The 23,941-nt window shown below is 37.9% G+C and overlaps 1 protein-coding gene across 1 annotated transcript in view; it reads left to right on the forward strand.

Annotated features, from left to right (window-relative positions):
• LOC140185706 (phosphatidylinositol 3,4,5-trisphosphate 3-phosphatase and dual-specificity protein phosphatase PTEN) overlaps nucleotides 1-21,016 on the forward strand; it is a 132,451-nt gene extending 111,435 nt beyond the window's left edge. Inside the window, exons 6-9 of the mRNA XM_072239251.1 lie at nucleotides 428-569; nucleotides 1,052-1,218; nucleotides 8,833-9,048; nucleotides 17,429-21,016. Coding sequence (XP_072095352.1) covers nucleotides 428-569; nucleotides 1,052-1,218; nucleotides 8,833-9,048; nucleotides 17,429-17,614 — 711 coding nt within the window. The 3' untranslated portion in view covers nucleotides 17,615-21,016. The remainder of the gene's footprint in view (nucleotides 1-427; nucleotides 570-1,051; nucleotides 1,219-8,832; nucleotides 9,049-17,428) is intronic.
• The last annotated feature ends 2,925 nt before the right edge of the window (nucleotides 21,017-23,941 follow it).

Consider the following 23,941-nt stretch of genomic DNA (forward strand, 5'->3'; position numbering starts at 1 on the left):
CTTGTGCTTGGTATGATTTTGTATACCTCATACTTCTCATACTTCGGTTCAGAGTAGACTCACTCAGCCTATCCAGTTTGAACTGGAATAGTTCTCTATCCCAGGGAATATTCTGGTGAATTCCTCTGCAATGCAACCACATTCTTAAGTCACTGATGAGTGAATGCATGCTAATTGACCTAATTGGATTTGTGTTATTTTTAGTGGACTGGGCAAATGCTATCATGTCTTAAATATGGGTTCATATCTATATTATTGCAATGCAAATTTGGGCATTCTTACCTGATGCTGTGAAACTATAGTGTATGCCCTACCACCTTTGTTGCCAGATATAAACTTTGCCATTTTATATTGTGTACTAGAATTTGAGCTACTCAAGCAATGGTGCTGAATTGTTAAAAAATGTATACATTTTATTTTTCTCTAGGGTGTAACTATTCCTAGCCAGAGGCGCTATGTATATTATTACAGCTATCTTTTGAAGCACAGATTGGATTACAAACCAGTGGCATTACTGTTTCACAAGATGCAGTTTGAAACTGTTCCAATGTTCAGTGGTGGAACTTGCAGTAAGTTTTAATTTCCGATTTAGAGATAATGCTGAAAGTAATGTTATACTGCTGCTTCAGTTTACCAGTATCCACTTTGTTGGTCAGGTAGAATTAAAATACAGAAAATTATCTAAACTATGCTTGAGTGTATTGAGAATTTTTAAATTATAAACATTTTAAACTGACCTTTCCAATTAGATTTAGTTATCATTGTATCTTAATATCTGATTAAAAACTGTTAAACTGGGGGGGAAAAAATCACATGTATATATTTTAAAAATAAGCATTTATACAGCTAAATCAGAACACCCAGGGTATGGTTTGGGTGAGACTAGAACCAAGAAGTTTTAGCAGTAGTTAACTAGAGGGAGATGCATGTCATATGTTATAACATATGAGTTACATTGATTTTCATTAGAAATCTTAGTCTGGCTGGGTGAGAAGAAAAAGGCCTCTGGTTTGAAAAGGGCTGAAAAGCTAAATTTTTTGTTCATTCATAGATCCTATGTTTGTGGTATCGCAACTAAAGGTGAAAATCTTCACTTCTTCTTTGGGACCGACTAGACGTGAAGAGAAGTACATGTATTTTGATTTTCCTCAACCTCTACCAGTATGTGGAGATATCAAAGTGGAATTCTTCCACAAACAGAACAAGATGATGAAAAAGGTTTGTTCTAAGTAAATATGGATTCTTTTAATATCATTAGTATAACTGCCTTGATGTCATGCTTCATCTTCAATGGCCTTCAGAAATGTAAAGAATTGCATTATCTTATTCTAGCCTTTTCCCCCATTACTCAATTGAATTACCACTTCAAAATAAACAGCTATTTCGCACATTGCTGATTGAGATTTAGCCTATTCATCAAATGACTGCATATTATATTGCACAAAGCTAACCATTGTTGGCAGCAATGTAATTGATGACTTTTGAAAAGATCAGTGGACGATTTTTAAGTTTATATAAATGGTTAAGAACTACCACGCAGCGCACATACACATCCTCATAACTCCTATACCATAATCCCATACCATAACTCCCTCCCCGCCCCCCCCCCCCCCCACTCCCCAGTTCACAGATACACACATCCTGTACTGGTCACTTCCTTCATTTTTTTTTATTGCTGCTGTTTTCACATATTTCTATGACTAATTGTTTTATTATTGATAGGATGCAAAACTGGGCTGAGAAGTGGCAGATGGAGTTCAACCCAGATAAGTGTGAGGTGGTTCATTTTTGGTAGGTCATATATGATGGCAGAATATAGCATTGATGGCAAGATTCTTGGCAGTGTGGAGGATCAGAGGGATCTTGGGGTCTGAGTCCATAGGACACTCAAAGCTGCTGCGCAGGTTGACTCTGTGGTTAAGAAAGCATATGGTGCATTGGCCTTCATCAATTGTGGGATTGAGTTTAGGAGCCAAGAGGTAATGTTACAGCTATATAAGGACCCTGGTCAGACCCCACATGGAGTACTGTGCTGAGTTCTGGTCGCCTCACTACAGGAAGGATGTGGAAACCATAGAAAGGGTACAGAGGAGATTTACAAGTATGTTGCCTGGATTGGAGAGCATGCCTTATGAGAATAGGTTGAGTGAACTCGACCTTTTCTCCTTGGAGCAACGGAGGATGGGAGGTGACCTAATAGAGGTGTACAAGATGATGAGAAGCATTGATCGTGTGGATAGTCAGAGGCTTTTTCGCAGGGCTGAAGTAGCTATCACGAGAGGGCACAGCTTTAAGGTGCTTGCAAGTAGGTACAGAGGAGATGACAGGTAGGTTTTTTAGGCAGAGAGTGGTGAGTGCATGGAATGGGCTGCTGGCAACGGTGCTGGAGGCGGTTACGATAGGGTCTTTCAAGAGACTTCTGGATAGGTACATCGAGCTTAGAAAAATAGAGGGCTATGGGTAACCCTAGGTAATTTCTAAGGTAAGGACATGTTCTGTACAGCTTTGTGGGCCAAAGGGCCTGTATTGTGCTGTAGGTTTGCTATGTCTCTATGTTCTTAACTGTAGAAATGAAAACAGAATTGTCCTTGGGTCTGAGCAGTTCTAGTATAAAGTGAATTCCGTACAACTAAGGTTAAAAATCCATTTGTACCATCGCTTCTTCTGATGTGATATTTTTACATTTTAACAATTTATTTCCCCTTGTGCTGAAGACCAATGAAGAAAAAGGTACTTGCAGTATCTTTCTCAATCAACTTCCCATTTTGGAGGACAGTACTACTTGAAAGAAATGGTTTTGTCTGAAATGCCAAGCTACCACAATAGTGTGTGACTTTTAATTTAGCTATAAAATTTATGTTTTAAATTTTTTTGTTAAACTGTCTCATCCTTCCATGAGCATTATCAGTTGAAACAGCAGTACAGTGCAAGGATAATAGTCTAAGAATGCATTTAACTTGATTTAGTTAATTTTTTTCTTTTATTAAGGTCATTGCAAATGAGATTTTACTGTGCCATTTTTGTTTCATTTTTAATTTTGGATGTTTTTGGATTATATTTGCATGTATAGCACATCTCTCTGTGGTAAAACATTAAATAATGCAACGAGTCAGCTACAGGACTTCAATCTTGGCAGGTGGTTTCAAAGTAATATGACAGTCTCTGTCAGGATTCTGCAAACTGTATAACTTTACCAATGGAAAACAGTGCCTTTCAGTGCATCTAAGTGCCAGAATTGCTGCCCTATCTCTGCTTGTAACTTGATTTTATTCTATGCGTCATATCTGTTCATTTTTTTTAGATTTCCTTGAGTGGAAAAGCTCCAATATTCATCCTCACAACTATTGTACAGATAAATATTTACTACTTAAATTAAACTCTGCATTATTTCCTTTGTATGAAATGCATTCTTTCACTGAACTGAGCATTCCACATGTTGCTCAGCAATCCTCCTACTTCACCACCAGTAAATTTCACTTCTTATAGAAACGTAGAAAAGCTACAGCACAATACAGGCCCTTTGGCCCACAAAGCTGTGTTGAACATGTCCTTACCTTAGAACTACCTAGGCTTACCCAGAACTCTCTATTTTTCTAGGTTCCATGTACCTATCCAGGAGTCTCTTAAAAGACCCTATTGTTTCCACCCCTGCCGCCGGCAGCCCATTCCATGCACTTGCCACTCTCTGCGTTTTAAAAAAAAAACCTCACCTCTCCTCTGTACCTACTTCTAAGCACCTTAAAACTTATGGTCCATTACAAATTTGTTACATTTAAAACGTGGGACATGCAATTTCTCATTTCCAGGCATTACCCATTTTAACCCCCTTTCTTCTACGAAATTTAATTTTGTATTATCCACTACTTTGGTTGTAACCTAAAATTGTCCCAAATTTAGAATTAATTGCCATTCATTGAGGTGATTGGACAGCTAATTCAGGAAGTGGAAATCTTGGATGTTATTCTGGATTGGGATTGAGATCTTTAGTTTGGATTGAGGTTATTTGAATTTATTGCAAATTTGGAGCTGAGCGCTTAACCTCGGCAAGGGGTAAGTAATATTCATTATCTGAACATGTGCAAACAAGCATACACTTGCAGTGATTTTCTATTAATGAAGGTAACTGCATTGATAGACACTGGATATTGCAATTAGAATTGTCATGCGCAATTTTTGTTGTTATAATGCACATATTATACATTGCTTTTCACTTGATTCAAAATCCAAAAAAAATAACTGAGATTCATTTATTGGAGTTTTGCTATTCTGAAAATGGCTTTGAAGGCCATGATTGGCTGATACATTTTCAAGAAGGTAGTAAAATTGTCAGTTCATTATTTACGCTAGTTTTCTGGTTTTGTTACATGTACCATCAAGAGGAACTTTCTGAATGTTCCATGAATGCCACCTCACTATTTTGCATTTTTTGCACTATATTTATTTCTTATTAAAATTTACAGTAAGAAATATAAGTAGTGCACTGTACTAAGCTGGCAAAACAACAAATTTCATGACATATAGAACTTTATTGATCCCAAAGGAAGTTAGTGTCACAGTATTAGGAGTGTACAGATGTACAAATATTAAAACAGAAGTAAGAAACAATAAAATGTATGTTACCTCAAACAGTCCAACAGGACGGGGTCATCACTTCCCCAGCTCTTGGTTGACTCATTATAGAGCCTAATGGCTGAGGATAAGAATGACCTCATGTAGCAAGCACTCTTTGGAGCAGTGCAGTTATCTTGTCTATTAGTGAAAGTGCTTCTATGTTCAGCCAAGGTGGCATGCAGAGGGTGAGAAACCTTTTCCAGGATTGCCAGGATTTTCTGTAGGGTCCTTTGTTCTACCCCACCCTCCAGTGTATCCAGTTTGACTCCAATAACAAAGCCAGCCTTTCTAATCAGTTTACTGAGCCTGTTGGCATCACCTGTGTTGATGCCATTGGCCCAACACACTAATGCATGGAAGATTGTACTGGTGACAGCAGACTGGCAGAACATGTGAAGGAGAGGCTTGTGTACTCCAAAGCACCTCAGCCTCCTCAGGAAGCAGAGGCGACTCTGGCCCTTGTACACAGCCTCTGTGTTGGTGCTCCACTGAAGTCTGTCATCCAAGAACACCCCCAGGTACTTGTATGTCCTCACCACATCCACATCCTCACCATCAATAGTAACAAGGAGCAGTGCAGACCTAGTCTTGGAATTGAAGGCACTTGAGAAATCAAAATTCATGATTCTCATGGTGCTGCCCTGCATATCCAAATTGGAGTAAGCCCTGTTCAGCAGGTAGATTTGTGCCCTTGGTAAACAAATTGCGGGGAATCGAGGGCTGATCTGACCAGGGGTCAGAGGTGAGACAGGACCAGTCTCTCTCGGGCTGTCTTGATGTGTGAGGTCAGGGCCATTGGACGGTTGTCATTCAAGACGTTCAGTTTGCCTTTCTTGGGTACTGGGACCACACATAATGTTGTCCACACAATCAGGACCCTTTCCAGGCTGAGACTGATTGAAAATGCACTGGACAAATCCACACAGCTGCTCAGCACACTCCTTCAGGACCTTGGGGTTCACACCATCCGGTTCCGATGTTAGGATCTCCCCAGAGCCCTTCTCATCTGCTCAGTAGTGAAGGTAATAAGCCACTGATAATAAATCTGATACTGATTCCGCAGTCTTTCCCCATGAGACTAAGGGCAATTTCCTGTAATATACAAGTGCATAGAATGAAATTGTAAATGCTAATGTAAATTTCAGTCTTTAGGAAGCAAAATGAATCTCTTCACCCGAGACAATTATTGTTCTCTGTCGATCATGAAGGAGTAGTTTTTCAGGGCAAAACAGGCCAGTCTTTTTTTTTTTTTTTTGCTCAATAGTTTGTGTTTTTTTCACTATTTTGCAGATAATACTGGATTACTGTTCAAGCACAGGTGCTTTGAGAATTTTTGTCCGTGGTTATTATTTGTTTGCATTTTCCAAGTCATTGAGCAATATAGTACAGGTACAGGACCTTTGTCCCAACAGGTCCATGTCAACAATGGTACCCACCCAGATAGTCTCAATTTCATGCATTTGGCAGACTTTGTGTGTCAGAATGGCAACTAAACAGCAAATTGAGAAAATAGCCAGGATTCCTTTCATTTCTTTAGGATACTATGCTGTTAAATTGGGACAGGGCACTGTTGCTAAACAGTTTTTAAACTAGAGTCAGTCATGTGGCTGTTAGACACTACACCATGCTTAGAGTGAATAGTTCTTTTAATAGTGTTAACTATGTGCATTTGTGTTCAAAGAGCAGTGTTGTTTTGTCACTGATAGTTGGCAAGTCATAAGCAGTAAGATAATTTGGAACTATTTTGTCTACTGCAGTTTCAAGCATTCAGGCTTAGAAATGCCAGTAGCTGCCAGGAGTGAAAATGAAACTGTTTCTCTACTTCAACAAGTTAGGAAGTAAGGGTGTTTTTACCATTCTGCAGATAGTACTGGATTACTGTTTCTCAAGCACAGGTGAAAAAATTTGAAGGTATCGACATAATCTTGAATATTACAATGAAAATGAAGATTCGGAGGATGAAATCGTTGAAAGCACTTGTTTGAAGACAGTCCATTGTTTCTGCTAGGCGTCTGCGCTGATTTTGTTTATTTACAGACAATCAGAAGAACACAGCAGTGTACACTGGATTAATTCCTCTGTCATTAAGTATTAGGAACTAATACCATTTTATAGTACTATAGTAGTTTCAGTAGTGTTCTAAATTGTTCTGTATTATAAATACGTATGTAATTTGTTACTCAGTTTGTCTTTTTGTACTTTAAACCATTTCCATGAAACTTTGGCTAATTGGGGCAGCTGCTTAATTGCGTCAAAATACAGTGGTACTGTTGTATCCCAGTTAACCGGAATCCACTGTACCCGTGCGTTTTTTAAAATTGGATTTGTATAATATTTATTGGGAATGGAGTCGTATATGATTTTTCTATTCCCAGCCTAGACCCACAAAGGCCTGTTATAACATTCCTAACACACTGAGGTTGGGATCAGTTTGACAAAAAGTGGGAATTAAACTTAGCTTAATGACTACATCAATTTGCTAAGCAATTGTGAAACATTTTGGAGAGCTTCCCTTATTTCAGCGGTCCCCAACCACCGGGCTGCGGACCGGTACCGGGCTGCAAAGCATGCACTACCGGGCCACGAGGAAGCGATATGAGTCAGCTGCACCTTTCCTCATTCCCTGTCACGGCCACTGTTGAGCCATTATGCATGCGAGGTCATTACCCGCGCGTTATCCATTTCAGCGCGGGAAGGAGATTGCAAATGACGGCGGGTTTGACATAACATCTCTGATGTTATTTATGTTTGACATAACATTTCTGCCGGCATTTCGGATCAAAGTCAAGGCTAAAAATCCTGAGATAGCCACGAAAGCACTGAAAATGTTGCTTCCATTTCCAACACATCTCTGCAATGAATGCAACGAAAACTAAATTGCGGAATAGACTGGACAGAAGGAACCCCGTTTGACTATCGCTGTCTCCCGTCACCCTTTGATAGGACCGTCTTGTTGCAGGAAAACAAGCCCAGGGCTCCCACTGATTCAGTGATATTGGTGTGTTGCAATGATTTTATATGTCCATACGGGGAAAATATGTGCTGCTTGTTTAATATCCAAACATTGCTTAAAATGTTATGATGCTATTGACTTATATAACCATATAACAATTACAACACGGAAACAGGCCATCTCTGCCCTTCTAGTCCGTGCCGAACGCTACTCTCACCTAGTCCCACTGACCTACACTCAGCCCATAACCCTCCATTCCTTTCCTGTCTATATACCTATCCAACTTTTCTTTAAATTATAATATCGAACCTGCCTCTACCACTTCTACTGGAAGTTCGTTCAACACTTACTTCAAGCTCCCCTGTCCTCCCCTGATAATTGACTTATCACAATATTCATGCAAGGAAAATATGCTCTGTGTGTTTAATGTTAAATTCGTTAGAGAAACCTTTTTAGAAAGGAAATTGAGTGTATTAGCCACTTAATCACCGATATTCCGGTCGTGATTAACAACCCGCCCCCGCCGAACAGAATTGCCAAAAACGATTTGGAGAAAAAAATCGTACACGCATGCGCACTGGTGCCCACGCAAGGCTTCATGGTCATTGTAGTCTTTATCGGGGTAAACCCAACGTATTTGACTGCTACTCTTGTCTGTCGGCAATCCTACCACCACCCCCGGTCGGCCAGTCTGCAAGAATATTGTCAATGCGAAACTAGTCCACAGTGCGAAAAAGGTTGGGGACCCCTGCTTATTTCACCCACATCCATAAACCGGGAATTCATTGTTTCTTAAATTAAAATGATGGAAAAATGCTGGAGAGGATGGTTGGGCCCCCTGTTATGCTTTCTCTCATTTAAAACATCAAAAGCTATTCATATACCAGATCTATATGTGCATCTTGCGTGACTAAGTTTTAAAATTGTTGTAGTATTTCAAAAAATACAATTTAGAACTTCATTAATTTGTATTCAAATTTAATACTTGTACCTTTCTGAAATTTACTCAAGTTCAGTTTTACAGCTTTTGCAGATCAAGCTTGAAGTATTGGAGAAATATGCTCCCTATGTCTTAAGTGGAAATAAAACATGACTTTACTCTCAAACCCTGCCTCCCAATCACCTAAAGCACTTTGTAGTTTTCTGTGGTGTTTTTCTCTTTGTGTTGGTTCATTTTATGATGCAAAATTCTAAACATTGGTATCATAATGCATAGTTCAGATGAAGCAAATGATTTCTTGTAACTGACAAACATATTTTTTCTTCAGGATAAAATGTTCCATTTCTGGATAAATACATTCTTCATCCCGCAACCAAATGAGAACTTAGATAAAGTAGAAAATGGCAGTATAGTTTCAGACAAGGATGATGATGGTTGGCGTACAGATAATGACAAGGAATATCTGGCCCTCACATTGACTAAAAATGAACTTGACAAGGCAAATAAAGACAAGGCCAACAGATACTTCTCACCAAATTTCAAGGTTAGTAATATTTCTACCACATATAAAAACGAGGTGATGGGTGCTGTATTTCTCAGTTGGTTCAGAATCATTTAGAAGCTCACCTTGTACCTTGTTGCATTTTGTGGTTTTATGGTGATTGTTTAATCAAGGAGTTGGTTTTTTTTAAAATGCTGGAGGACCCAGTGGTTTATATTGATACTGAATTAATGTTCTAAGATAATTTTATTGTAGCTTTATAGTTTATTCCAACTGTCAAATTCAATTTTTTAAGACTATGTTTGCAATTAGAAAATAACTCTTTCATACTCCATTGCTTGATTAGCTAATTGGCCTTGTCCCACAAGATTTTCTTTACAGCCTTGTATCCAGTTATCTTTGGAAAGCCAGTGTGAAATCTCTCTCCATCCTTCCAGTAGTGACTCATAATTCACTGTCTAAAACTTTATCTATCCTTCCTTACTCCCACTTAATGCTGTTTTCCTTCGTCAATTATCTAAAAATTCTTGCAGATTTTGGTGTTTTAATTATTTCAATTTTGAGTTTAACCAGTAGTGGTTCAAAAGTACTTGTAGAATAGCATGTCCAAAACAGTAAAATTAAGCAATGATTTTTGAAAGTTTTTTAAAATTGCACGTATAACAAGCTCCCATATTTCATGGGCCCAAATGCCGGGGCTGATATGTGGCCACACAGAAAACCCCAATGTTGCAATATGATTTACCATTTAGCATATAAGCACACAAGCCTTGTGTATGTGATTACTTTTATTTGATAGACCTTTAATAATATAAGAAATTTTCCCACAAACCTGTCTGTTTTCGGCCAGTTGGCACTGAGGTTTCATTTCTTAACTGGATAGTGCCTGAAGCTGCACATTATTTACAGTGGATTCCGAATAATTGGGACAGCTGCTTATTTGGAACAACTCTTAAAGAACAAAAACTAATTTTAAAAAAATGGCTGGGATTCCCTTTGTTTATTTGGGACACTATGCTACTTAATTGGGTCAGGAGACTGTTGACGAACAATTTCTAACTGGAGTTGCGCGCACGTGTGTAGCCGTTTGGACACTATAATGTGCTTAGAGCAAGCAGCTTTTAAATAGTGTCACTTGTGTGTGTGTTCAAAAAAAAAAACTGATTTTTGTCACTGATAGTTGGCAAGAAATGAGCAGTAAGATAATTGGAACTGTTTTGCTCACTGCAGTTTCAAACATTCAGGCTTAGATATGAGGGGAAAAAAAGCTGAGAATGAAAATGAAACTATTTCACTACTTCAGGTTAGGAACTATGAAGAATTTGAAGGTATTGACAATTATCTTGAATGTTACAATGAAAATGAAGATTTGGAGTATGCAGTCGTCAAAAGCATTGTACGAACGCAGTAAATTATCTGCACTAGGTGGTTGCATTGATTTTGTTCATTTACAGTCAATCAAAAAACAGCAGCGTACAAGTCCACCATCAGTAACTATTAGGAACTGATACAGTTTTACAGTACTGTGGTAGCATTAGTAGTGTTCTAATTTGTTCTTTATTTCATAATTTGTTACTCAGTTAAATGGTGGTTTTCTTTTTTAAAAAAAACTTTAACTATTTCTGTAAAACTTTGGCTAATTAGGGCAGCCCAATTATATTTGTATGTTGATAAATGGAGATGTGGAGAGGGAGAGATAGACAGATATAGATGGTGTTAGTTCAGGAGGCGTTTAATAAATTATTTCAAAAGAACCCTTTTCAAAAATTTAAGGTAAATGTTTTAGAGCAAATATAGTAACTGAGTCAAAGTTGGATGACCTGAAGGAAAAAGATTTAAGGTTGCCTAAATTGTTTGACTTAAAGGTAAGCTATTGCTGTAGATATAGATTTGGATGGATATGGGAAATGCAAACTAGATATTTTGATGACACAAGAATAACAATCTTGGCAAAAAGCTTGGAAAGCTATTGAAGACTTCCAGGAGAAAATTATGCAGAATGTAAGTAAGGCAGATGTAATTATCTATCGATTGTAAGACAAAATAAAAGAAAACAACTGAGTAAATGGAAATCAAACTGCAGAAGGTATAAATTGTGGGAAATGTGAAAAAAAATCTCAGCAAATCAGATCGCCTCAGTGAAAAAAGCAGTGAGGTTGAAGTTTGAGCTCAAAGACTCTTGGTTAAAGAAATATTTACTGTTCGTTGAGCTTTCCTGATTCACTGAGTATATCCAGCATTTTATCTTATTTGAAGGATCTGAACTTCTGAGCATGTATCTACAAAGACCACTTTTATAACGTTGCATGTCTCTTTCACTGGCTGCTGAAATCTCATGGTATGCTTTTGCTGTCTCTGACCTTTCTTGGGTCCAGCGCTGAACAGGCCAGCTATCAAACCAAATTTGAAAAGACCCTGCCACATGTGTTAAATTCAAGTTAGGTTTACATGTAACTAACTTTGGAATTTGGATTGCATTGCAGTGCCAATCCAAATCAGTACTGTATCAAAATAGTTTGATTCATTATCATTTGAGTTGGCTGTATACTGAGTCAATGGTGTCTTGACCCAGAAAGAAAGGGTTTATTGAGGTGCCAGTTTCAAGTTCGACAGGGTTATGATTTTTGGCATGAGGGTGTTGTTGAGAGATGTTCTTCAGTTCTAAGCTTCAACTTGGCCAGGGGATGACGTTTGCCCAGTGTTGGTGGGTGAAGGTTTTTACCTGCCTTGGAATGTGGCTTTTGATCATAGATGTCAAATTGATATCCACATTTGATATTCAGATATATCATAGTGTGGAAGTTACTTTGCTAACAGCCAAGAGGCATGAATTTGAATTCCATCCAGGCAGTATTTAAATGTATTTGTTTGATTTAGTTAAAGAAGAATTTGCAGATACTGATACAAGTGTTTTTAGAGTAAACAAAAAAAACTGTCACATGGGCTTAAAATCCCATTTGCTCACTAATGACCCAGAGGAGGAAATCTGCTGGCTTAACTAGTCTAACGTTTGTGACTCCGGACCCTCCAATGTTGTTGACTCTGAGCTCCCAGCATTGTCAATGTCTGCAAATGAGTGAATGTTTTTTTTAAGCTTTTATGTGCCTTTGAGCAAGTAGGAATAATGGTCCTCAGTTTTGGCTCAGATTTTAATATTGTATCAAAGCAGATCTCAACCATCCTCTACTCTCTCAATTCATCTCACTTCTTATTCACTATAGATGTTCTGTGCACAGGGTCCTGCATTTCTTTATGGTGTTGCTTCAATTTCAAGATTCTCACCCTCCAACTTAATGTCCTATCACTCCCACTCCCTAAAACTACTGGGTGCCCAGCCCAGTCTCTGCATTTTTTTTTTGGCCTTCCAGTGTCTCCCTGAATTTTTTTTATTAACCCTTCCATTGGTAACTGACATTAGCTGCCTCAGCTTTGAGTTCTGCAGTTTCTTCCATAAATCACTCCTTTTCAGATGAGGATTAAAATCTATTTTTATCTCCTTAAATTTGTCTCTGAGATGTCTTCAGCAATTTATGAAGTGAAAGGTACTTACATGCAAATTGCTAAATAAAGGTTTAAAAATTGACAAAGTACCAAAGCTGGGCTTGTGAAACTGGGGGCACTGAGATTTGTTTTTGAGTGGTTGTAACCCAAGGTTTGATGAAGGGATAATTGACAGATAACACACTTTGTGGTGTGAACTTGTATGGATCTGTAATAAATAATGTCCTTTAATATCTTCAGATTTCATTCTTGTAACAATAAGGATCTAAAAATTAATCTAACATTCAGTAATAAACCTTCTCACTTTAAGGCAACTATTGAGTTGAAATTAGGAATATTGGATGCTTATCACTTCATGAAACCAATCAACAAATATCCAGCTAATTACATGAAGTCTTCCAGGGGTTCTGCCTACTTCTCTCCTGAAGCACATTGAAACATTTTAAACAAGTATTAGTATTGATATCATGCAAATTTACATTTTGTCATACGTAAAGTAAAACTAATAAGAAACTGATCCTTCTAAGAATTAAATAATTGATTTGAACTAGGTCTGTAATGAACTTTTTGCAAGTACAACCCTGAAATACTTTTTTACTCCTGTCAGCAACATTTCCATTGTTCTTTCTTACTCAGTAGAGATTGTTCAGTAAATCTGTTTTATTTCATCAATGTATTTTCCTGTACAGTTGCTATAGTGATTTTCATTTTCAAAGTTAATGAATTTAGAAGTGATCTCAGAGCAATTGGGTGGCAGATTACCATAATTTTACTGTAGCTTGGTTTCCCCAATATTCATAGCTCTTATGAAATCTCTTGAACAATTCATTCCCCAGCCTTAAACCATTACCTGTGTCTTTTCCATAAACAGATTTTGCATAGTATAGGCTACTTTCAGCAGCTAATGCACAGTTAAAACTTATGGAATCGTACTCCAAGGCTGTTGGACTATTCTGTTTTTGTTAGAACCTCATTATTGTCGTTTGTACTTCCAGATTGGAGATGACAGAAAGAAAGAGACTTCACTGTAGATTGTTGGAAAATTTATACTAAATCTACCTATGTAATTAAATTATATAAAATATCCTTGGATATTGCTGTCTGCTATCTTTTGTAGACTCACATTATTTTCTTTGCTAATTGATTCTGATGCTGATATCGTCAATTCACTTAGCACCACACCATGAATGAACTACAAAGGAATTTTGCTGTTTGAAGGAATTACTTGTTTTTAATCACAGCATTGCTATCAGGCCAGGGGATCAAACCTAGTTCTGAGGAGTGTAGTCAGGTATGCTGACATCAATCAGGCATATCTAAAAATGTTGAAATGTCCGCTTTGTAGAGCTGATGCATAAGACTGCATGCTGGTTAAACAGCATGCAGTAGATAGACCTAAGCAATCTCACAACCAATGGGTCAGATCAAAGAATCTATAATCCTTTCAGATTTAATCATGAACTTGATTATGAATGGTGATTATGAATTCAGCAATGGTGAAGGTCCAGTGCTCAACAATAAAGCTAAAGTATTTGCAACCATGTGCAGCCAGGAGTCCAGAACTGAAGATCTGTCATGGCTTCCTTGCTACTATCACAGAATCTAGTTTTCAGCCTTTGTGATATTAAAGAATAGCCAAGAGCACAGAAGCTACAGGACTAGACAGTATTCCGCTGTATTACTGCAGATCTGCACTCCAAAACTAGCTGTTCCTCAAGCCAAACTGTTACAGTATAATTGCAAAATTGGCATCTACTGACAATGTGAAAAAGTGCCTAGGTATGCCCTGTTCACAAAAGGGGAACAGATCCAATTCGGCTAATTAGCATTCAATCAGTCTTGGTCATCAGCAAGCTGATACAAACAAGAGAAGATCTCCAGATGCTGGAAATCCAAAGCAACACACAAAATGCTGGAGGAACCCAGCAGGCCAGGCAGTATCTGAGGTCTCATCATGAAGGGTCTGTGCCTGAGACATTGACTGTTTCTCTTTTCCATTGATCCTGCCTGGCATGTTGAGTTCCTTAAACATTTTGTGTGTTGCTGATGGAAACAATGACCAACAGAGTGATCTAGCAACATTACAAATAACCTGTTCACCGATAGCCAGTTTTGACCTCCCCAGAACCTATCAGAGCTTTGGTACAAACGTGGGCTAAGTCTCAAATGTGAGATGATCGTGCTGCTGTTATGTCAAAGTAGTGTTCAAGAATGTGGCATCAAGGAATCCTAGCACAGCACTAGTTAACGGCCACCAAGGGAAAAACATTGCAATGATTAATTTTTTTTCTTGTTACTTGCTTTGGCTACTCAGGCAGCAGCTCCAAAACCAAGAAGGAAAAGAGCAGCAGGTGAATGGAAACACTGTTACCTCCAGATTAACGCAACATGCACAAAATGCTGGAGGAACTCAGCACGCCAGGCAACATCTATGAAAGAGAGTAAACAGTCATCATTTCGAGTTCAGACCCTTCATTGGGACTGGACAGAAAGAGGAGAAGTTAGTGTAAGACGGTGGAGGATGGGAGGGAAGTACAAGATGGTAGGTGATGAGTGATGATGGGGGAGGGAGTGAAGTAATGAGCTGGGAGGTTGCTTGATGAGAGAGATGAAGAGCTGAAGAAGAGAGAAGCTGATAGAAGAGGACAGAAGACCATGGAAGAAAGAGAAGGTGGGGAGAGCACCAGAGGGAAGTGATGGATAGGGAAGGAGATGAGGTAAGAGAAGGAAACAGGAGTGGGAAATGGTGAAGGGGTGGGGGAAGATGGCAGTTACCACAAGTTCAAGACATCGATGTTCATTCTATCAGGTTGGAGACTACCCAGACAGAATCTAAGGTGTTGCTCCTCCAACCTGAATGTGACCTCACCACGGCAGTAAAGGAGGCTAATGGACTGTCATGTCGGAATGGGAGGTAGAAAGAATTGAAATGGCTGGCCACCAGGAGATCCCGCTTTTGTGGTGGATGGAGCGAAGGTGCTCGGAGATATAGTGAACACACAAAATGCTGGAGGAACTCAGCAGGCGAGGCAGATTCTTAAGGTTGCATGCGTGATTTGAAAATATACATGTCTTTATCCATCACTGCCTCTAAATCCAGGAGCTCCCTTCCAGATAGTATTATGGGAGTCTTTACGAGGACTCCCAGAGTTCAAAGCAACAGCGTTCCATTTACCTCAAGGGCGATTAAGGACAGGCAATAAATGCTGAATAAAATAAAACCATCTAGGACAAGTCCATATTTATACAGTACTGTGCAGAAGTCTTAAGCACCCTAGATTTTTTTTTATGTGGGTTCATATGGCATGGCCTCCACAGAGCCCTGATCTCAACATTGTCGAGGGTGCCTGCGTTTACCTGGAGAGATGGAAGCAAGCGAGACAACCGAAGTCTGCAGAACAAACTACCAGCCTATTATAAAACTGCACGGCAGCATACACAAGAGAATTGATGCAGTTTTAAAGGCAAATAGTGGTCACACCAAATATTGATTTGATTTTAGTTTTTTTTTTACTATGGACTGCCCCTTCATAGTAATTTTCTGATATTTAGAAACTTCATTTTATTATTTTTGAAAATGTCTTCGCTTTACAGAAGTTTTTTTACATGTACTTAAGACTTTTGCAAGTGTAACTTTTGCACTGTACTGTGTGTATTTGTGATTTTTTTAAAAAAGGTTATTAACATATGAAAGGACCCTGGTCCCCAGTTGAATATTTTAAATTCAAGGTATTGCAACACTTCTGTGACAGTTCAAAGTTGATTGCATCGGTTTGATCACTTTCATCTCTGTGGTTTGGATTGCTTTTGGTTTAACTCATTTGAATATTGTCACAGATTAACGAAAAGGAACATTTCCTCCTGTAATTTTTACGTTCCACAGACTCACCTGTTAGAATATTCTTTAACATTTTAAAGCTTTGTGTTTGGCTGTCTTTGGTCAAGGATTCAGATTAAGGCTTCTTCCTATTAAGACTACTTAACTAAATTTGGTTCAAACTTGTAAATGCATGTTGTTTTCTCTCCTTGTTACAATATTTCTCTAAGGAGCACAAAAACCAGCAAGTATTCTTGAATTTTATACCCAAATAACAGAATATTTTCTTTAATATTTTCTGTTCTAATTTTGTCCAAGTATTAGCATACTGTTAAGTTAGTGTGCTATACAAATTAAATGCTGATGTATATTTATCTCAGTACATGGCTAAATATAATAAGGTTCAAGGTAACATGTTATAGATATGGATGAGTCAAGAATATTGCAATATTAAAATAAAATTTCTGCTAAGTTTTTAATTTTAAAAAAAGAGAATATAACAACAGTTAAAATATGTAATGGACTGCCTAAGAGGTTTTTGAAGCAAATTGCAGAGTGCTAGTCTACTCAATCAAACTCACTACATTGCTATCCTATATTTTTCTAAAAACTTCAAATAAAGTAGCATAATAATCTAATTCCTTTCTGGTGCAACTTTTTGTCCATTTACCTAGTTGATATTTCGTGGTCAGCGTGCTGCATTTGTGTAGGCAATTTTGTGTGCTTTTACCCATTGTCTGACTTATCAGCTGGGAATTACAGCAATGACCACTGTCCCTGGATATGTGCACATTGAAGGAAACCAGTTGAAGGATGAATTAGGTTTGTTTTGCTAGATTTCAAGTTCATTGGTGAATACATTTTGTCATTTCACCACCACTCTTTAACTTAACAATATACAGGTATTCATGATATTTCATGTAAAGTGATACCGGAAGTGGCCCAAAAGGATGAAGGATGTCGAAAGCAAATTGTTTATTTTTGACAGAAGGGAAGATTCAGTAGACTCAAGTTATTTCTGAACTTCAGATACATGCTAGAAGTGTAAATTAGTGTGATGTAACAAATAGGTAATTATTTTTTTTTATCTTCTCTACAATACAGGTGAAGCTGTTATTTACAAAAACGGTAGAGGAGCGACCACACCCCATGGGCAACAGTTCAACCACAGTAACGCCAGATGTTAGTGATAATGAACCAGAGGACTATAGATACTCAGACACCACTGACTCTGATCCAGAGAATGAACCTTTTGATGAAGATCAGCATACGCAGATAACAAAAGTCTGAAATATTTTTATGGGAAAATTAAAACTGCAAGAAAAAGGAAACACTTGAATAAACTGAAAGCAAGTACCTTTTTTAATGGCAATAGGACAATGTGTCAAGTAAAATGCTACACCAATTATAGGAACAATGATCTTTTCCTGACCAATGTTGTTTAGCCCCATACACATACATCCGCGAGGTTTTGACACTGTTGTCCAATGAGAAATGATTGCGTAGATATGTATATACATTTTGTGTGTCAAATTACACATAAAAGCGCAATCAGGAAAAAAGAGGCACTTTCCCATTTAATTCCAGTTTTATAAAAAGTGGAGACAGATCTGGTGTGTACGTAGGAAATTTTTTCCTTTTGTGTTATGTTGCCAACAGTAGGTGCTCACTTACCTGTACAAAGGTTTTAAGCCCTGCCCCTTTAAATCCATGTAACAGCAGATCAGTCTGTTACCAGCCAGGAGGATTTTTGAAAAGGTTTTGCATAAAATGCATGTTTTTTTTTTGGGGGGGGGAGGAGAGAAGGAAGTAGAGAGGATGCACAGAAAGGAAAATAAAATCCATAGTCTGGTTCCAGTACCACCTACGGCCTGTTGCACATTTCTGCAAGGCATTCAGTCTAGTAGATAGTGCAATTGGCTGCTACTGCTGCTTGCTTTTTGTGCTTTCAAAGCACACTGGTGCTAGAAAAGGCAGCTGGATTGAGAAATTCTTTCTGGGAGGAGGCTTGAACCTTGGACAAATAAAATCTACTGGTCCACAGATGTACAGATTATGGAGTCCATGTAGGGCAAATTTTCAAGTTTTTTCCTTCCTTTCCTAAGGGGTATCGTGAGGTGGAGTCCCTTGGTAGAAATTGCTCAATTTTATAAATGTGGCAGCATGCCCGCTCAAAATATGACAGTTAATGTAAAAAGGAGAATTTTACAATGATTTAATAAGTTAGCTAGAATTATTTTAATTGGTGCTGCTCCACTATGTCCTGTGTAACCAAGGCCAGTGCTTGAAGTTGATCACTCTTTTGTTAGTACTGTTTTGGACTTCAAGTCAATATCTATATAACTTATCTTCATTACATTTGTGTAGTTCTAGCTGCTTTATTTCTATTGGCAAGATGCCTTCTTTCTCCACATCTCATATTGGCATATGATAAGGCAGAATTTGGATTGGGAGTATGCGGTGAGTTTAGGTGGCATGTGTTACATAATGTGTTATGTGGAAGTAACAGAATTTACAGCCAATGTTTCAACAGGATAAACTGATTTTTAGCAAGGTCACAGTATGCACAGAATTTTAACATGAAAATTAAGAGGTTTTGTATTCATATTCTAGGAAGCTGTTTATACCTTCCTCATCCGTAACGGCATGAAATGAAGTCTCTTGTGTTCTGTTGGTTAACGTGTTAAACCAGTAGTTGTCGTCATTTCCTGTAATTGTCGGAAAATAGAACTGCATACTCCCATGGGGCCCAGCCAATTGGAGTTGCGTAGATATGGTAAAAGTCTGATGTGAGAATGTTTTTATGTTCTCTTTTAAGGAACAGAAAGAAGATTGTGTTTTAGCTGGGGAAAACTATTTTGCTGGAGGGTTGATGCATTGAAGTGTACCTATTATTTTCATTACTTCAGCACCAATTTTATTATGCTTGGCCATTTGGTGATGGACAGCTACAATTACAAACATTGCATCCAGCTTCGTCTGGAAGTAACTTCCCAAAACATTTAGTGTTGGTTAGTGTCTAGATGTTTCAGTTCTGGTGTCTGTTCTTGCTATAAACCACAAATCTTTTAAATCTTTCTTTGTAGTGGTGCTTTAAAACTGTCTAAAAGCTAATGTGAAGAGCATGAGTTGTGCAGTGAAAGAGAAATGGACAAATATAGCTCAAGAGGGAAGGAGTGCAGGTTTATAGATCAAATTACAAGCTTCAGTTGACAGTTTTCTTTTATTGATGGAACTTTCCTTTTAATTTTTTTATTGATTTCCCCCATCCCTTCAAAATCTCTTCATTTCTGTTGCTAATAACTGAACATTTGAGACATGCCACTTTTGAAGAGTTTCCTTATGTATATCATCTTTCATAAAGACGTTTACCACTAAATCTTATTTTTATATTGATAATAAAAGGAAATTTTGACAACCAGGAGCAGGCAATAAAAGCCCATTTGTAAAAGGTGCACAAAAACAAGTGAAGGAAAACTTTCCTGCCTTACATGCCTTGGAAGTACTTAGCTTGGCTTCAGGCAAAGTATTTATACAGCTTTATTTTCCCTTTTAACATTAGGGGGCAAAGAGGCGGCCCTTTCATCTTCAGAACACTGAAAATAAAATTCTCAGTGTCACTTGGAACGCTAAGGAGCCAGGGTAAGAGCAGCTGCATATTGTACTGGGCTTTTGCACTGTAAGAGTTTTTTCATATTCTGTTGAAAATCGAGGGTGTATTGGGGTCCATAAACAACTTTTCCAAACCTTCCAAAGGCTTGCATGCTGATGGTGGAAAAGGTGGCAATAGTATGTTTTCATATTCTTGTATCAATACCATCCTTGTAGAGTCAGACATGCGTTACTTTGACTGAAAGTTGTCCGGTCTTTTTTTATTTATGACAGTATTCATAATTAGTCTGGTAAATACATTCTGTAGATTATCTTTGAGTTTCCAGACAATATGCTTAATAAAAACAATTCTTTGGATGTGCAGCAGCTTAATGTCTGAAATTGTTTGTTGACAGCATCACTGTAAAGGAATTTATTTGGCCATCTTTAGTCATCTGTAGCCCCACTGAATTATATTTGCCACAGTAAATCACAAAGGGCAGTTGCATGGGTAGCCTCAGGGGTCCTGCACTGTGGCACAAGGTATGGGCCGAGTGGATTTCACAGGCAACATCAAATATCCAATTTTCAGCTTTAAAATATTCATAAGGTGCCAGTGTGAGAGTTCATTTCATTAGTAATACCAGATTTGTGCAATATGTTTAACAAAGCCTGTGGTTGCCACAAAGTGCCTCTTGTTTACTTAAAATACTGTTCAAAATTTTGTCATCATGCATGCAGATGGAAAAGGTGGAACTGTGCACTATAAAGGGGCTTCACTGCAGTGTAGGACAAAGCTGCCTGCTGCTCTGTCTGTTCAGATTTGGATTTTGTTTCATATAAAAGATGTATACAAAAATATATTTTCAGCCTGTAAAACAGCCTTTTCCATTTCAGCCTGTTAAAGATACTATTGTGCTGTGCAGCTATTTGCTCTGTGTGTAATGCTATGCACTGAGAATACACAAAAAGTAAACCAACAAATGTAAATTGTACAGGTTATTGATGCTCATAAAATCCAATGTCCATTTGTTATTGTATGTGTTGTTTGTTAACAACCCTTTATCTTACTGTTATAAACTCCACTTAAAACCGATTAAAGATTAAAGTCTCATTCTTGTCATTGTGCAATAGTTAGAATATTTTACCTTAATCTGTTTTTGAATGGTTATATCTGCCTTCAATATCTCTTTGCTTAAGTAATGTACATATTGTGGGAGAAACAACACAAAAAAAACCTACAGTTTAAGTTCCTGCTGAAGGGTCTTGGCCCGAAATGTCGACAGTACTTTTTTTTTCCATAGATGCTGCCTGGCCTGCTGAGTTCCTCCAGCATTTTGTGTGTGTTGCTTGGATTTCCAGCATCTGCAGATTCTCTCTTGTTTACAGTTTAAGTTTCTCCTTTTTTTTGCGAGATTTGGTGAAATTGGTGGGTCAACTACTTCAGTGATATGATAGAAATAAGTAAAAATGCCAGTATGTCCCATGACTGATATTTTCACCTTTTTAATGTTTTATTTTTACCTAGTTATAGCCAATCTTTTCTGTGCCATATTACTTTTTTCTCTGTATTCTATTAAAACCTTTCTGATGATTCAGTGATCAGCAAAGAAATGTTCATTCCAAAACCTAATTGCTTTTGAGTTTTGGAATTATTTTCCTACCCAGAGATCCAATTAAATTCATTTTTTATGTGAAAAGTGGCTGTCTAAGTGCACCTTAAGCAATCTTGATAAGTTCAGATTGGTTAAGAATTAGAACTTTGAAATTGTCTTTTCTCAGCTATTTAATGTCTGTACACCTGAATATTTCTCCAGATTCCTGCCTTTCAAAGCTGAAAAATCCAGTTGTTTTGACTCTTTCCCCATTAGCCTTTGGGTTTCTTGCACTTGACACCATTATGTGGTTTATTTCTACATTTCCAGAATTTAAAGGTTGGCCAGAAATCAAAGCAATAATTGTCAAATTTCAGTACCAGCCTTCTGTCCTGATTTGTCTCAGCTAATACAGGGAATCAGAATGAACAAGTCATTTAAAGATTAACAAGCCGTAGTTAGTTGGGTAGTGTAGCATTCAGTATTGTAGCCTCAACTGTTTACCATATATAATCCATTGCCACTTTAGGCGCACCTGCTAATATTAATGCTAATATCTAATCCGCCAATCATGTGACCACAACTCAATGCATTAAAGCATGCAGACATGGTTAAGAGGCTCATTTGTTGTTCAGGCCAAATATCAGAATGTAGAAGAAATGTGATCTAAGTGACTTTGACCATGGAGTGATTGTTGGTACCAGACAGGGTGGTTTATGTATCTCAGAAGCTGGTAATCTACTGGGATTTTCATACACAAAAGTCTCTAGAGTTTACAAAGAATGATGCAAAAATAAAAAAAACAGCAGCGGTTCTGTGGGTGAAAATGCCTTGTTAATGAGAGAGATCAGAGGAGAATGGCCAGACTGGTTCAAGCTGACAGTAACTCAATAACCATACATTACAAGAGTGACTTGCAGAGGAGCTTCTCTGAGCATGAAACACGTCAAACCTTGAAGTGGATGCACTCCAGCAGCAGAAGACCACAAACATGCACTAAGTGGCCACTTTATTAGGTACAGGAGGTACCTAATAAAGGGACCACTGAGCGTTAGTAGTGACTTAGTTGAGGGGACCAAATTGCTGATGATATAGAGAAAGGGAAAATAAGTTGTGTGGTCACTAAGAATCTGAAGAAAATTAGTAATGGAGTTGGCAGAAAATTGGTAAGAAGTATGAAGTTAACCATTTTGGTAGGAAGAATTTTTACTGAAGAAGCAGCATATTGTTTAAATGGAAAGATCGCAAAAGATCCCTGAAGTGTAGAAAGATGTATGTGGGTACAAGAAATAATTTAAAAGTCAATAAGTTAGCCTTGTTTGCAAGAAGAATAGGCTACAAAATAGGGAATTTTTTTTAGAACTGGGCAAAGGACTAAAAATGGTTTGGGTTCCTAAGCAGTCCATTTGAGGTTTTATGGGTTCTGAGGCAGATATTAAGGTCAAAGTTGAAAATGCAGTATTTTATGCAGATGGATCAAGTTGTGACCAACAGGATAATCTGTGGGAGTGGCTCTTTCCATCAGCTGCACGTGCTTCTCTGTGTTCTGGATACTTGGCTTTAAGGCTCTTAATAACATCCTGAATTCTCCTCTACTTTCTACAGCCATAGGGCAGAGGTTTTCAGTAGTCAATGTCAATGTTTCAATTCCTCAAAGGAGGTTTTGAGCAGTACCTGGAATTTTACCTTCTATCCATAGTTGTCTGCTGTGACAGTGCAGAACAGTAAAGATTTTGATATACTTCAATAAAGACCAATAGTTTGGTTAAGGTTTTTAAGTCTAATTCTAAAATTAAGGGATTGTTTTCATGGAAAGATTGAGCACGTTGGATCTTTCAGTGGAATTTCGAACCATGAGAGGTAATAACCTAAAACAATGCAAATGAGCCTGACAGGATAGATGTCTTCCCTTGGTTTTGGGGGGGAGGGGGGTAATGGTTGCTGAAGGTGTTTGAATTTTAAAACAAGGGGCATCATTTTAGAATAAGGAATTGCTCACTTAAGACTGAGGTGAAGAGGAATTTTGTCTCGAGTCATAACTGTTTTAAATGACCTATTTCAGGAAGCTGTGTAGATTATTGAATATATTCCAGATTGAGGTGGACTTTTTAGATAAAAAGATTATGGAGGACAGATGTGAAATTGGGGCTGATACCTTGATCAAATTATCCATTATTTTCTTCAGTTGTGGAGCCATGTGACCTATTCCTGTTCTTGATATCCCCTTTGGGGTTCAGTGTGTAAATCATTGTATTTATTGCAAGCTTTGGTCTCCAGATATATTGAACGTTGAACCTCCATCACTTTCAACTTAACCTTTGATTGTGAAATTTAAAACAGATTGGTTGCCTGTGTAGGAGTGTTGGTAAAAATCGACACAAACATAATTACTTCTAACGTACACTTTATTCCCACAGCAAACAAATGGCAG

Source organism: Mobula birostris, chromosome 21, assembly GCF_030028105.1.
Source record: "Mobula birostris isolate sMobBir1 chromosome 21, sMobBir1.hap1, whole genome shotgun sequence".
In the NCBI taxonomy this organism is placed as follows: Eukaryota; Metazoa; Chordata; class Chondrichthyes; order Myliobatiformes; family Myliobatidae; genus Mobula; species Mobula birostris.